The sequence below is a fragment of the Lepeophtheirus salmonis genome, chromosome 1 (genome assembly GCF_016086655.4).
Source record: "Lepeophtheirus salmonis chromosome 1, UVic_Lsal_1.4, whole genome shotgun sequence".
Lineage (NCBI taxonomy): Eukaryota > Metazoa > Arthropoda > Copepoda > Siphonostomatoida > Caligidae > Lepeophtheirus > Lepeophtheirus salmonis.
This window is the reverse complement of record NC_052131.2, coordinates 41,742,251-41,758,643: the sequence shown is the minus strand read 5'-3', so window position 1 is coordinate 41,758,643 and position 16,393 is coordinate 41,742,251. Positions and strand designations below refer to the sequence as shown.

Here is a 16,393-nt window from a genome sequence, read left to right as displayed (position 1 = left end):
AGTTGTTTATTTTCTTGAAGGTAGAAATATAAACAAAAATACTGCCCGTGGCGGACAAAAAAGTAAATTATCACCAAAACATTTTTCACTTTTTTATTGTTTTCGTCCTCAGTTCGCTATTTTGTTCAATGCTAGTAGTCAAGGAAGTGGATGATAAAGCTGTTTCGCTCACGACTTTTATAATTTGACAGAAGTAATCAGGCCCATTTTATTGAGGTAACATAAGTACAAAAAAATATTGGTAGTATAAGCTTAACAAAATTTGGATGATTAACGATATGGAATGGAATATTGCAGGAATATTTTGGTTATACCTTCTGTAAAATTGAATATTCATAATTGGAATTAATTATATGACTTGTATACAGTTTCAAATTCCTTTCGTGAATTTGGGTTTTAGTGTGTTCTACTTTGAACATCTTTTGGACTATAGTTCCATAATTACAAAAATGGGATGCCAAAAATCTAGAATCCTCGTCGTAACTTCATATATTTTTACATAAATTATCAGCAATCAAATAATATTTATCAATTAATTTACCCTTTAAAAGCTATTATATAAATATTAAATAATTTTGAAATACAATATTGTTAATTAATTTTACATTTATTTTAATTTTAAACAAATTATACTTTCTTCAAAGGAAAAATAACTATTATGGGACTTGTAAGTACAATGAAAAGTGCCTTTGAATAAACAATTGATTTTTTCTTTTTAATATATGTATGTATATATATGACATTATATGATGACAATTTTTTTTATTTTAACATGCGTAAAGGAAGATTACAAACTATCAAATTAACCTAAGATCTATTTTTAGCTAGTACAGTAAACAATTTCATTTATGTTTATATGAAACTCGAGTAAATATGTGATATGAATAAAAAATTCAATAACGTTTTTATAATTTTGTTAGTCTCAACCAAGACAACGGAAATTATTTATGATGCACTTCATAATATTGAATCTGATTCTTGGCAATAACAATTCTACAATTAGGAAGAACTAAATTATTAATGATATCAACGCAAATTATGTAATAAAAACGTATCAATTACTTAGGATTCGATAGATAAACATTAAATAGCAGTTTCTTGTGCATAAAATCAACTTTCTCCATACCTTTGTTTAGAGCATTACCATTATACTTGAATTACTATGTATATGGATGAGTGGAAATTTTATAAGTCAACGTAATCTTAGAAGCTCACCTTTTTCTATTAATAATAACGCAGGAAAAATACTTTAGTAGTCCCTCATAAATACACTGAAATATGACATAAATAAATAGTTGTATTTGAATTTTAAACTGGGAGGGAGCTACAAGTCTTCCATTGGAATATTTTGGATTTAAAAAATTAATTTAAACTTTTATAAACAATATAAATATAATTGATCCTTATAAATCTTCTAAATTCATTTTTTACATTTATTTTTATAATAGTATTTTTTATAAAAAAATAGATGCCATCAACATGAATAGTTCTATTTTATAAATTGGAAAAGTTGCTTGAAAAGATGTTAAAGAGCATAAGAAGCCTCTTTTCATCGATTTCCTAGCAAAAATGGAGAGCTTTGAAAGTTGTAATTTGTGTATTGTTTTATAATAATATTGAATAATTAAATTATTAAAAAAAACTTTATTATATAATAGCTATCAAACACAACCAACAAGAAATTTTAACAATATACTTCAGTTTAAAAAAATTGTATTATAAAAGTATAAAAAGTAATCATCACCATATTATACACAAATTTTCTTACTTGGTTAGGTTTTGCTGTTTAAAATCAAATAATTAGAGACTATTTAAATAGTAGGTTTATAGTTGAATTAATATAATATTGACGATTTTAAAATGGTACTACGCTTCGTTTAATTGGACTCTATCCCGTTGTTTTGATCGTTTATAATAGGTATCCATATTTCTCAGTAGTTGGATTCTGAATTGACATCTAATTTTCTTTAAATATTGATGAAGCAACTTTCTTAATAACTATATGAAGTTCAAGCAAGCAATGAAATTGGCCAGTCACAGTGTCCATTATTTTAGATAAAGATTTCAGAAACCCTAAATCTGAAATGGAATAATCACCTTACTACAATACTTCAAAATAAGGAGCTCACAAATACCATAATCTGATAACCCTCAGTAATGGATTTTTCGTTTTTCCTTAAGCTTTAATTCTATAATATTTGAAAAAGTTGAAATGCCAAATTTATATTATTAGGAGATTATTAATCAAGACTCATAAAATATATTGATATGAGGCTTATGCCGAGTCAATGATGGGATCAACAGCAAAGGAAACGATAAAAAGAGTTGCCCTATGAACGTTGCATTTAAAAATGTTTTGGAGTCATGGCTAAAGAATAAAAGTAAGGTTTGGAATGAATGGGATAAGAAAAATGACTTAGGAGGAGTCATTGACAGGCTTATTTCATTTGTGGCGAGGAAAACCATCCCCCGGCCACCGGAAAATCCCTATAACTTTATAAGGCTATATATGAATAGAATATCTTCGTACGCTTATGCTGATAACTCTTCCTCGAAAACAGCAACGTGTTTGATAATTTATATAGATATCGTAGATATAATCCTAAATGTTGAAGTTGTAGTAAGTAAATAAGGGAAAACTGATTATCCTGAAATGTATCCGCCAACATAGATTATTATATCCTTTCTTGATGAAATTTAAGGTTAAAAGGACACATCTAAATTAATGAGAGATCAGATCAGTGTTTTTCGTATTCCTCTCATTAAAGTCCTTCCCTAAGGAGGGTGATATCCTCCACCGTTATAACTAAGGAAATACACAATGAAGTAGATACTTATCCACCTCGTTATTTGAGGTAAAAAATAATGACTCCCGAAGACTTGCTGCAGTTCAGGAACTGATTCCTTTACTTGTTACGAGTCACACATATGTAATTAATGGCATTATTAAAAGTCCTAAGTATCACGAAAGTAATAGACAATATCCTTTGAATAACTAGCTTTAGAGGTTTGTTTCATACGGGAATGTTCTGAGTTTTCTTTCTTTCTTTCGATCTCTCTCTGGGCTGGTCACAGCTGACATGACGGCAGCTAAGCTGCTCTACTCTCAAACATTCTTCAAATTGTTAATTTTTGGTTTCTTTTTTTTAACATACCGGCGGGACATAAAATATTCATCACTAAGTACATAGAAGTATTTTTTGAATATTTTTTTAATTTGTCCATTTTGAATATGATTACTGATTTCCCTTTCCCTCATTAGCCCAAGCAACGCCGTTTAATCCTTAGCTAGTTTATATATAATCATAAAATAACATGGGCGGGATAAAGAAATATCAAAGATTGCGTGACCATAAATTATAAACTTTGCGTAGGACATTGTGTTGTATTTTAAATAATGATTAGAGGGGTGTTACGACACATTACCAAAAACCTTACGAAATAGAAACCTTACTTTTTTCTTGGTTAATTATATTTACTACTCCATAGCCTCTCAAACTGTTGAGGAACCACTAAGAAACCTGGAGTATTTAATAAAATGAATGAGGAATAGGTGAAAAAATTTCAATTATTATTCGTATAAAAAACCTGAAACCTCTTCGATAGAGTGAGGGACAAGGGATATAGATGACTGATCAAAGATATTTATTATTTTATTCGGTAAAATGATTTTTGACAATGTGTCCGCGCACGGATTAGAGAATATTTTAATCTCTTTTAAGACATTATGGACTTTTTAATATTTGTAAGTGTATCTGTTTTAATTACTGTTATAGCATTTTTTTGCAAAATACATCTATATCATATATCTCAAGAGGATTTTTATTCATGCACATTATACTTAAATGTTCTATTCTCAAGAATTATTTATTAAAAAACACTTTTAGTTGTATTCAAAAACTTCTGCGCTAGAAAATGCTTCGGCTTACCAAAACTTTACTTATTTATATGACACTCCCATCCACGCTTTTTGACGGAAAACATGTGCCCCTTAGTATACACTCTCCAGCATTAAAGGCTCGTACAAATTTGGGGGTATTAGTTTTTAATCCCAAAGCCTATTAATAAGATATAAAATTTCAATTATTAATTACAAATAGTATCACCCCAGGTTTGTAGGAACTATTTAAGTTGTAGCGTTGTTATTTTAACGATTCCAATATGTGAATATTATCATAATAAATTACATTACTTTCACTACAAAAAAGAGTAGTTAATTGTCACTGTTTAACTACATTTCCAATCCAGGACATCAAATATAGACAACAAAAATATTTTAATATATTAAAAATATTTATTAACTTATCATAATTCGAAAATTTATTAAAAACTTGTTATTTCATACAAGTAATAAATAATATTGCATTTACAGTAAAAAGATTATTCTTTCCTTTTGGATTTGTAAAAATCTCCAAATCCTTTGGCTCCCTTTCCATTGCACGTCTCATAATTTGGAATAAGTGCTACACATTTGGTAAACCATGCGTCCAATTCTTTGTAAGGAACTAAGTCAATCACATCAGCTTCCTTTATAGAACTGTATCAAGAGAAAAAAAACATGAAATTACAATTGTTAAATCACAGTTTAAGCAAATAATATTATTACCTGTATGTAGCCACCCAAGCGATATCAGCAATTGTCATCTCTTCGGTACCAGCAGCAAATCCTGTCTCTTTTACCATATCATTGGCCCATCCTAAAACTTCTTTGAGTTTGTCGTATTTTTCTGCAGGAACATCAGCATTGGCAAACATTATTGGGTACTATAAAAAAAATTCGTCGTTAACAAAAGAGTGTAGAGAAAACAAAGGCTTTGATTAGCTTACCACACACTCTCCAAAGGCCTTATAAAAAACTCCCATATCGAAGTATAACCGTTGATTAACTCGAGCATGGGCCATGGGACAGGTTGGGTAAAGTTTGCCACTTTTATCAAATTCTGAGGCCAAGAATCCAGCAATAGCTCTACTCTCGTTCATTACAAAATCCTTATACTTAAGTACTGGGATGTTGTGTTGAGGATTCAACTGAAAAAAATGGATATAAGTTCAACACCATATTTCCAAATACAAAATTTTTATTGAGAGATAACCCTTCATGGCCTAGAATAATGACACATTTAGTGTTCAGATGACAGTTTTACTTCATTTATAAAAATTGCCTAGCGATAAATGATTTTAAATCACAAAAATTAATTCCTATTTCAATTAACATAGCCTTAATCTTAAGGTAGCAAATAATTAAAAAAATACATCATTAGTTTTACAGATAACAACCGGTAGAGAAATATATAAAAAATTTAATCATCTCAGTACACGTAAATCCTGTTACTGGACAACCACGAACGTTACATCAATAATTCTTAAACTTTTTAAATTATGTTTGTGAATGCCTACGGATCAATTTAATACTCACTTCAAGAAATTCAGGTGTCTTGCTACCTCCATTAAAGATATCAACATCCTTAACTTCATAAGGAGCTCCAACAACTTCAGCAGTCATTGTAGCGATCCTATGAGGAGCTGATATATCCATTCCATAAATTTCAACGCTCATCTTAGATATACTTTATGGTGCGAGAGAGCTTCCTTGTCAGGGTATTGATAACTTCGGAACTAAAGCTAGACTGAATTACATGAGGCCCTGACTTGTGGCTTTATATATAGAAAGAGGGTAGTGTAATAGAAATCTTTCTCAGTTGCCGGCTTCTCTTTCACCTGGCTGATGTTATATGCTGTGACTCACTCCCTACTTGTTATTTGTGCATTATATAGTATTTCTCTCATGAGGCGTGTATTGCATACAATTTCTTCTTTTAATCTAAAGTAATCAATAATCACTAATCTCCAGGTTCAGACTCTGAAGAAGGTATGAATACTCTCTTTAAAAAATATATCCATATGAGGTACCTACAAATTTATTATTTATAAATTTGACCTTGATCACAAAGAAGTAATGAGCAATATTGCATTAATAATATAAGGCTCATGGCTCGGACATCTAAAAATTGACATCCCCAATGGTTATATTTATACCTATAAATGACCTCCACAGTATCCAGTCCCAACCAAACTACTGTTTAATTCCTCCTCAAATCTGTGTATAAACCTAAAATGTATAACTTTTTTCTATACATTATATATGATATGTAGCTATATGAAAAGTTTGTTTGAGAAGGCTGTACATGTTAGGTGGAATGTTTTTATTGGCCAATTATGTATCCCTTGTTTTTTGCCTGGCGTCTCATTCATTTGATGCAATATGTATGCTAACACAAAGAGTAAGTTGTGTAGTGGTCATGAACCATCAAGCTATGTTGGCAGGTAAAACCATAGAAGACTAGAGTTATCTGGAAAGGAATGTGAGAAAGAGCGCGTTTTTTTTCCAGCAAAAGGTGGCCAAGTATATTTTGAAAACGTGCTATAGAAAGTTGTGCAGTTGAGACCTGGATTGAATTATTTATATATTTAATAATTATTATGAAAGGCGTCCGCAGGATTATATATATATTCTTTTTTTTTTTCGGGGGGGGAGAGAGGTAGGGGCTGGATCATAAGAATTATATTTTTTTTCAAAAATGCATAGCTATTCACAGACAATTAATTTTTTTGTAAAAATGTTTAAAATTTTTTTTTTTTTTTGGGGAAAAAAATCAAAAATTCTCAACTATTAACAAAAATTTTAATTTTAAAAATTAAACTTCAAATGTTTAATATTCATTCAATTTTTGGAAAAAAAAATCGAATATTAAATTTTTTGCTCTGCTGCATAATTTGGTCGTATAAAAATGTTTTATTCCTATTTTTGTATAAATTTTTTTCATTTTCACCAAATCAAATTCTAGAAAAGAGCAAAAATTTTTGATTTGGGGGGGGTTAAGGCCACAATAACAGTGAAAATAGATTTCCACTGAAGGATCCTGAAATTATGGCTAAATGACAAGCAAATATCTATATAGACAAAACCTCCAGAACTAAATTATATTTATCCACACAAACGCAGCAATGGAAAAACAGTTTTCCTCATCATCGATGCAGTGCACAGCTTTAAACTAAAACTATATATATTTTCTTTCAGAGAAATGATTACCATAGTTGTTTGTCCCAACATATACGTCCCAGGATAGCCATTTCTACGCCTAACTTCGCTCATATATGATAAATATATTACAAAAATTCAACCCTCTGAGTTACTTGTCATTTGAAAAAAGTGGAACATGATTCCAGACTGGCAGAGATAATCTGCTTCTCTTTTCTCGATATTTTGATCTGCAAAGCATATTCTATTCTGCTATTACATATAAATAGTTATTCGGAGCTTCTAGGTGATTATATGTTTTACAAAATATATAAGAAGCCTCATAACTTCTGTAGACTTATGTTGGAATATCTTAATGTCATTGAATTTCCCAAAACTTATTAAGTCGGGAATCCTTCCCTAAACAGCCAAATTGCTTGTCACCCTATTTGAATATTACTTTCGCAAATAAATTATTAAATGTTTGTCATACTGGCTAATGATAAGTTGTTTTTTTTACTGAAAAAAATCGTTAAATGTAACAATATAATAATACAATTGTTTTAGTATTGATTGAAAAAATAATAAAATATTAACGATATTATATTTATAAACGTAGTTTATAAATGTTCAACTATTTTTTATTTTTCTTAGAGCAAAATACAAGTACTGGCTAGAGTTTTCCACATATATGTGACGTTAATAAAATGGGCTTGCTTACTTCTGTCAAATTATAAAAGTCGTGAGCAACACATTTTTATTATCCAGCACCTTGAATTCTGAACACTACGTGTGATGGAATTTACAAATGAGCTTCTTCACTTCTCAGCAAAATCATACTTGTGCTGTTCAATATTATGACTTATGAGCTAGAATATCATACTCAAACTGTATGACAGTTCTGTTCAGACAAGAACTGAAGCTATGCTAAATAGAAAAATAAAAAGCTTTTGAATTATTTACTCGTGTCTTATATAAAAAAGTATCTCTTATATGGGAAATATATCAATATTATAACAATTACTTCGTACAAGTTATTATGCTATATTAAATAATATAAGTATTTGATTTAATAACATCAATATGCATTCGTAATACAAAATCATATAATAATACAGTATTACAGGTAATGCATGTTTAGGGCATCTTTTGTGAAGGCGTCTTTTTTCATTCCTTTCCAATAAAGTCTTTCCGTTCCTTGGTGCAACAGATTTATAGGTACATATGTGTAGGTCTTACCAGGGAATTTGTGTATCTATTTTATAAATAAAAAGTACATAAGTTATTTCAAATAAATTTTTTGTAGTCCAAATATCCTTTCTTAATTATGATAATAATAATTAACATTGAATTCAAAATATGTACTGGGTGGCCGAAATTAGAGTTTATTCACTTTAACAAGTACTGTTTAGAGTTATTGTTAACCAAGTAAAAAACATTGTACTGTAGATTGTGAGCCACACTGCAAATTAAGTGCTAGAACGGGAGAATACAATTTTGATCACTTTTGGCATTCATGTCAGGGGCGTCCGCGGGGGAGGGGCTTTAACTTGACCCCCAAATGTAATCTTGTAGATGCCCCTGCCTCTTCATATGATGTTAACCTCCTTGGCTTTGCAATGTAGAGTATGGTCGAGATGGAAGCCGATGTAAAACACAGGCTCAGCAAGGATCCTTGGTGGCAACCACGGAGGCAAACATTACGGAAGACGATGTTCGTACTAACCACAAGTCAGTGAGTAGGCGTCTCCGCCATGTTGTTACGAACAAGAGCAAGCGCATTGATCGGTCTGTTGCTGAACAATATTTAATCTGTCATAAGTTTTAATACATATTCCAATATATCATAATCTGTGAGGAGTTAATTTTTGTTTGATGGGTAGGGATGTAAATCCTAGCATATTGGGCATGAAAAAAAAATCAAAAATGAACATGGTGACCCTGAAATAAATTGAAGAATGTTTTAGAGGAGAGCAGCTGAGCTGTCTTGATGTTTTATCGTATTAGCTTACGAGAAGCTGTATTAGTAAGGAAATAAACACATGTCCGTATCAAGCCAGTTCATAGGCAGGAAATACTCTGTTTTCGATCCTTAATTATACTTTGGGTCCAAAAAGGACTTAGCCCATATTATAACTTCTCAAGTAACCCTCCACTTTACTCTCCATCATTCATGAGTAGTGGTGAAAATCCTGTTTACAATGGGCATGTTAAAAAAAGAAACCGAAAATCAACATGATAACACTGTTAATTTCAAAAACATTTCCGAAGAGAGAAAGAAGAAGGCTCAAGGAGTTTTCCTAGATTTGCTACAATCAGCTGTGACAAGAGAGGAAGGAGAAAATGATATAAACAAGGATATGTTCTAGAATAAATCCGATACCGATCCTCAAATCTACTCTGAATCCAACAAAGACTTGTAATTATAGCTCTGTAACAAATCTTTAGGGTTACGCTCCGTCTTTTATGAGCACACACGAATGTTCGATCAGGTTTTAAAACTATTTAAAAAAGGATGTTCGCTACTCAGGAATTAAATAATAATGACAACTTCTAAGGAAAAAAAAATCCATTCTTCAGATTACTAATTCCAAAATAACGGGCAAGCTAAAAATTACACCGGATTTACATCTCTGCTCATGAGCACACAAACACCCAAGCGTGGTTATACTTTATATTTATACGTTATTTCCCCAAGTCTTAATTAATAAAGATAACGGCTTGAGAAAATGAAAAACTCTATTTAAGTTGCCATCAATAACAAAACTTGCTCAACTTGCTCCCTAAAAAAATACTTTGGACTTAGAGCCTATTGGTGAAGCACTAATTCAGACAAGTCTGTATCATAGAGGGAGTACCCAAGGTTAATAGAAATACAAGGTTATGTCATCATCAAAATTGATAATCCTATGGAGAAAAACGCGGAAAGATATACTACGCATAATTGACTTAGACGTTTTTTATCCGTTACATTTGATTTGAATACGTCACACTCCATGAAATTGTAATTCATTATGAACCATATTCTCAGAATAATAACTAATGAAACGACAAAGTAGAGTATTCCAAAATATATTTGAAGTTCCAAGTTTAAAAAAAAAGGCTTAAATTAAATATAATCTACATACTAAAAAATAAACCATCATACATTTATGCTAAATATACAAAATTAAACAATTGTAATCATATAACTAATAATAACAATAAATTATAAATACAGAATATGGAAATAGTAGATTGATCCAAATAATATTTTCTTTTTTGACATGAATTGAGTTGAATATGTCATAACTTTAAGTTGTTAAACACTAGACTGAGTGGAGTTTAATCAAAAAGATCATCACCCTTTTTTCCTAATGTGGAAGTTGCTATATACAATTGTGCACAGGACAGATATATTTCTACCGATGAGATCTAACTAATTATTAATAATAAAGTAAATGTCAAAATCATAAAATCAGGCAATAAATATACTAATAAAAAAAATGTTAGAATTAAATCCATCGTAAAGATTTAGAGCAAAAGCTTTTATGTAGTAATGTCCGGCAATATTACTCCTTATTAAAAGCATCAAAAAAGATTCCCCCACCCCCGTTATTTATGCCTGTATAACAACATACAATTGCTAATTATAATGCTACACCCAATGTTACTACCCCTCGATTGTTGTGACCATTTAAGCAGTTGTTTTTGCCTTTTATGAGTTTCCTGAACGCAATTTCTTGGAGCTTATCAACAATAGCTAATCCTAAAGTGATAAAAAAGTAATATTTATTGACTATGTAATATTGGAAAACCTAATTATCATACCCAAGTCTTTAAGTGAAGAAACTAGTATCAGACAAACTAGTTGTAAACCATCCAAAGCTACTACCCCCGTTGTTGTGACCATTTAAGCAATTGTTTTTGCCATTTAATGAGTTGTGTATCATAATTATTTTCTTGATAATTTTAGCTAAAATAGAATCGTATTTTATGGTTAGATTAAAAAAAATTGAATACTTACTGTTAGATAGTACAAAATTCAGAGTTCCATTTCGAAATTAGTAAATATTTTATACTTTTTAATGATAATTTGATCTTCATTTGGTGTGGATCACTCAAAACGTTATTTTAGGAATTTTATTCAGTTCTCTATCGACTCTCACTATCTAATATTATATATACCAGTAATCTGGCTTCCCAGAATTTTCAATTTGATGTACCATGCCGAATGCTCGGCAAGACAGACAAATTTTGACGTCATGCGCATACAGTATAGCAACGGTATATTAACAGCATATAATACTATTGATTAATAGTAACAATATATATATATTTGACATTACTATTAAAAAGCGTGGTGGAAGTAAAACATCAGTCGGAAAAGCGTTATGGTATAACCTTGCATTTCTATGAAACTTGGCTGTACCTACGTGATTGATTGTAAGGAATGATTGAATACACTTGAGGCGTCGTTATTACAAATAAAACGCCATAGTCATAGTATACAATATATATTTTGAAACTACATACAAATATGCATGTAGAATGGTTGAATACATCTTAGGCGTCATTATTACACATAAAATGCCATACACATTTGCAAACTACATAGCTAAGTACTTGTATAAGTAATGAAATAATTTTCTATGCTGCATAATTAGGACTATTGAACAAGAAGCTCATTATCATCTATTAAAGAATTTCGTTATAAGTATGCAAAAAAGGACGCACTCTTTATTGAGCTTTATTGACTATTGTGAATATACGAATGTAGTTGTGTAGTTCAAACGATTATTTTCTTATTGATTTTGAGTTCCAAACTGAACTTGACAATAATAATGATTATTAATCAATAGAGCGTATTCAATGACTTTATAAATTGAATCATAATTAAAGGAGACGCCATTTTGGGGGCTCAAAGCTGATATTTTTACTATATAAAATGAACGAATTTCTAATAAACCTTGATAAAACTCCATAAATGGAAAAACGACTGAAAACCTGAATTGAATACTAGTTGATGTCAATGGTAAACACTGATATTTGAATTAAATCAAATCTACTGGATATCCCTAAAAGTGATCAGATTTTTTGGGTCAATTAAGGACAAGAAAAGTCGGATAGTCTGAGAAAAACTCAGACTTATTCTTTTCATTATAATAGTTAATTTTTATCTACAACACGAAAATAAGACTGTATAACAATGAAATAAAATAATCTGGATACATTTTAGCGTAAGATACAAAATAAACTGGGCAATTAATGAAAAGGGGTATACTTTCTTATATAACTTGGTTGTTTAGCCTCCCAAAATGGACGACATCAAAATTATGACGTCATGTAAAAACACTCTATATCTGCCAGATGGCGAATGTGTACAAATTTGTCATAATAAACAAATAACAATGACAAAATACTAATAAACGCAAGATTGCGCTACTATTTTCTGGTATCTAAAGGCTCATGCCTCATTATTACTAAGTATAAATGACTGGCGCTAGGTAATTTTGCTCAAGTAGGTTTCACCTTAATATATAAATAAATGAGATTTATAATTATTGCTCATTTTTGTTATTTTTGGTTATAATTGATGTTCCTTTGGAATTTTCAATGATAATATGTTATTTGTATTGCTATTAAAGACATTAAATCCTTGTTTTCTGTTGAAATAATGACGGAATTATGCCTCAAAATTTCAATTCATACGCAACAAAATCACATTATCTTTTGAATTCGAACCAAAAACAAAATAGGTAATAAAGTTAGTATAATAAGAAAATCAAAAATAAACAAACGATTCGAACGGAACATGTGCTAATCACTTCTTTGTTAGTAATTATCACTGTACATCATATATTATTCTGAAAAAAAAGAGTCTCATAGATTGACGAACAAGCATGATTTGAGACAATAGCATAATTCTATCATTATTCAACAGGAAACAACATTTAATGGATTTTATAGTGATAATAAATACTACATTGTTTTTATTTTTTTTAAATGTTTCTTTCATTGGTTAGGTGAAATTCACTGATTAAGTATAAGTAAAAATTGTAGTAGTACCATCTAACCTAGAAATCTTATGTGAAATACATCTACGTAAAGTGTAGTTCTTTTTCTAAGAATGACCTGGGCGCACATAGAGTTGAAAAGAATAATTTATCCCGAGCGCGTTGTCCATGAGCTAGGTCGATTACATTTTTTCATTAAAAAATTCAAATAGAACATCAATTTTAACCAAAAATAAACAAAAGCCAAGCCTTCCTTAGTCTTTTATTAATAATTTAGCTCATAAGTTCATGTGCTAGGAAATATTTACAATTTTTTTCAAAAATAATGTTTCATTCACCAGGAATTGTATATACATATTATATGTAGCTATCAACAAAATATTTTTTAAGACCTGATAGAATAAGGCACGGGTTCCTAACCTTTGGCAACTGAAGACAGACTTGCGATTGTCAAAACATTTCCAAATAACACCTTCCCAAATAAAGGATTATACAATAAATAATATAATGGGCTGTGGATATGTGTTGTGCCACTGCCAGCTGGAATGACCAAGGTTGTGTCATTATCGGTCTTGTGGTTCTAGCAGTTCCGGTGCTTGAACTGCTGGAATCAGAACTGACAAAGTCGAACGGAGACCGCAATATATGGCTTATCGGTCTTGGTTCTTGTGCTTTTGTTTTTATACAGAATACAAAGAGAAAATATAATATATATTATAGTTTCAAAAATAAAATTAGCTTCAATTAGGTTTATGCATTTTTTGGTGCATTTACATACGTCGCCAGGGTGAAACAGTTGTATCTGAGTTCGAAATAGCCAGACGATGTAAATAAAAGAGGGAAGAGGTGGGGTAGATTATGGATTCAGGTCCGCTACTAAACTTGTCGGGGCCCTATAATATGATAATTATAATATTTATTAAGCCAGGGTTTCCTAAACTTTACTATGACAAGCATTTCCTACACTAATTCATTTTTTAGCTGAGGGCCCCTTTATACGAAACATGTGTAGTATGCATGTGTTGACTGAAAGCAATCCCCAATTCACCATCTTCCTACGCTTCCCCCTAGCCTCCCTTCATGGCCCCCACGATTTTTATCAGCAACCTTATTTTTTGGAGCCCTTGCCGGAACTTGGGTCATAACGAAATCTGAGTATAAGGTAGCTGCGGCCCTGTTTGTATTGAACATAATTTCATGGGCACGAATTTTCTAGCAAGACCCCTTGTTATAAGTGCATTTTATCAAACTAAGCCTGTATAAAAAAGAAACGAGACCGGAACTGAGACCAAAACCGATTATATGAAAGAACCGATATCGGGACCGATAGAACTACTGAACCTGAACCGGACACAACCTTGGTAATGACCAAAGAACATATTCTGCTTACCCTCAGTGAGACACTTGAGCTTTTCTTTCCGAAAAAATGAGATCAAGTCGATGTATAATGAGTGAGAGACTAACAAGCTGAGTAGCATTCGAATTTGCTTACAGTTTGTTCCTTGTTTTTGATTTTGTAACATACACAATGGACATCCCTGACTCATTTATATGTAGGTCGTGGTGAAAGGCAGCATCAATTTGATTGACCGTCTTGACAGAGAGGGACATCGACTGGCCGCCAGTATCTAGAATGAAGCAAGGTTTTCTTGTGTGAGCTGAAACTTCAAACTGCTATCTGCAGATAGTTCCATCAGTTTATTTTCCAACATGGGGGGGGGGGAGGCTGGGATTAATAAAAGGGAGGACGGATCCCTTATTTTGATAATCTACAAATGGATCCGAAAGATGAGTGTGGAACAGCTGCTGCTATTTTAACAACATATAGTCTCTACGTCACTAAAACAACAAAAAGGTATTTCATAATTAGAAAAATGCAGGATTCAATGACATTATCACACAATCGTAAATAAAAATTGTGGCATTTTTAAAGAGTGATTTAGAGCTGAAGCAAAGTGAAAGAATCGTAAACTTCATGTTGTACTCCGGGATGTGAATCAGGCTATTCTAATTAATGTAAATATAATCATATTGTTTTTCACCGGCTTCTCTTTAAAAATGAAGAACTTCTTCATAGTTGGGTTTGTGCTATAAATAGAAAAAACCATGAAGCGAACAAGAATTCACAATTATGTAGCAAGCATTTAAAAAAAAGGACTATAAGGAAGGGAGGACTGATTCCAATCCTCATAGGAAGGATGAAACGACTCTTCGTCGTCGTTTAAGCCTCATGCTATTACATTCCCTATTAATAAAATCCCGTCCAGATCCGAGAAGTACAACTTCAACTGCAGATTCGAGGTCAAATTATTTACTTCTTTAACTTGTTTAGTATTTTGAAATGGATTATTTACAGCTCAAGAATTCTTGGAATTGATGTGTCCCTCATATTAGGTCATTTCTATTGTTTCTTTCAAATATATAGTAAGCCTTTTATACAACATTCAATTATATATTTCCTGGTATCAGGGTTATACTATGCTGCGTGTACGACTGATGTTTGACCTCCACCACGCATTTTTAATATTGACTTCATAGTATTCTCAAAATCTGTTTTTCAGCAGTCGGTATGATACATTAAACTGAAAATTCTAGTAATAGTGACGTCATAAACTATGAATAGTTGCCTCAAAATCTGCCTGTCTTGCCTAGCAGTATGTAAAACACATCAGATTGAAAATTCTAGCGTGCATTTCCTTTGAAGTAGTCTGTAAATATGCCTGACAAACGAGAAAAAAAAGACAAAAAGACTAACATGCTTCATAAGAGATTAGAGTCTACTCCTTCCTGGAAAGGCGATTCAAGGATCGAAACAATGAAGAGATCTATTCACGATGTGTAAGTAATTTAAATATTTCAAAATATTTAGAAATTACTTTTATTGAATTGGTATGAAGTGTGGCATTATGATATTAATTATTATTGTTTATTACGGGGTATTAATTCATTATCATGGTATTTCAATGGAAAATAATTTAAAATAATGTTTTCTTTTTTACTAATAACCACCCATAAAAAATAGAATCACTCAAAAAATAAAAAAACGAACCAAAATCCTTGGATACGCATATTTAAAAAATAAAACATGGAATATTTTTTATAATATAAGCTTGATATTCCTTATCACTGTAAATGATGAAGAAGTTATAATCATAGTAGCGTTTTATTGCTAACACAAAAATCTCCGATATATTTTGTTGGCAGCTGTCGGTTCCTTCCTCTGACTCAATACGTCATGGCTATTTCATAATTTATTATTTTTGATAAATAAACGAAGTAATAAGTTATTCATAATTATGTTCCCTTTCCAAATGGACAGGAATACAATTTCTTGTTTATCCTTCGTCTCATATATTGGCCATTTTATTATTTCGATTCA

The 16,393-nt window shown here is 31.1% G+C and overlaps 1 protein-coding gene and 1 long non-coding RNA gene across 3 annotated transcripts; both read right to left on the bottom strand.

The window, feature by feature from the left end:
- Nucleotides 1–4,272: 4,272 nt before the first annotated feature.
- On the bottom strand, nucleotides 4,273–6,177 carry LOC121129124 (glutathione S-transferase 1). 2 transcript variants are annotated; one of them, XM_071893090.1, is made up of 5 exons: nucleotides 6,037–6,070; nucleotides 5,417–5,910; nucleotides 4,828–5,028; nucleotides 4,607–4,764; nucleotides 4,273–4,537 (listed from the first exon to the last, which is right to left on the bottom strand). In XM_071893090.1, exons 2-5 carry the CDS (start codon nucleotides 5,555–5,557, stop codon nucleotides 4,381–4,383), a joined length of 657 nt encoding a protein of 218 aa, XP_071749191.1. In that variant the 5' UTR covers nucleotides 5,558–5,910; nucleotides 6,037–6,070; the 3' UTR covers nucleotides 4,273–4,380. The 2 variants fall into 2 exon arrangements, with proteins under 2 accessions (XP_071749191.1, XP_040580738.1); XM_040724804.2 differs by having other exon boundaries at nucleotides 5,417–6,177.
- Nucleotides 6,178–10,074: 3,897 nt separating this feature from the next.
- LOC139907088 (uncharacterized) lies at nucleotides 10,075–13,656 on the bottom strand. The gene is made up of 3 exons (XR_011783415.1): nucleotides 11,025–13,656; nucleotides 10,829–10,973; nucleotides 10,075–10,766 (listed from the first exon to the last, which is right to left on the bottom strand). It is a non-coding gene; the product is annotated as an uncharacterized lncRNA (long non-coding RNA).
- Between the last annotated feature and the right edge of the window lie 2,737 nt (nucleotides 13,657–16,393).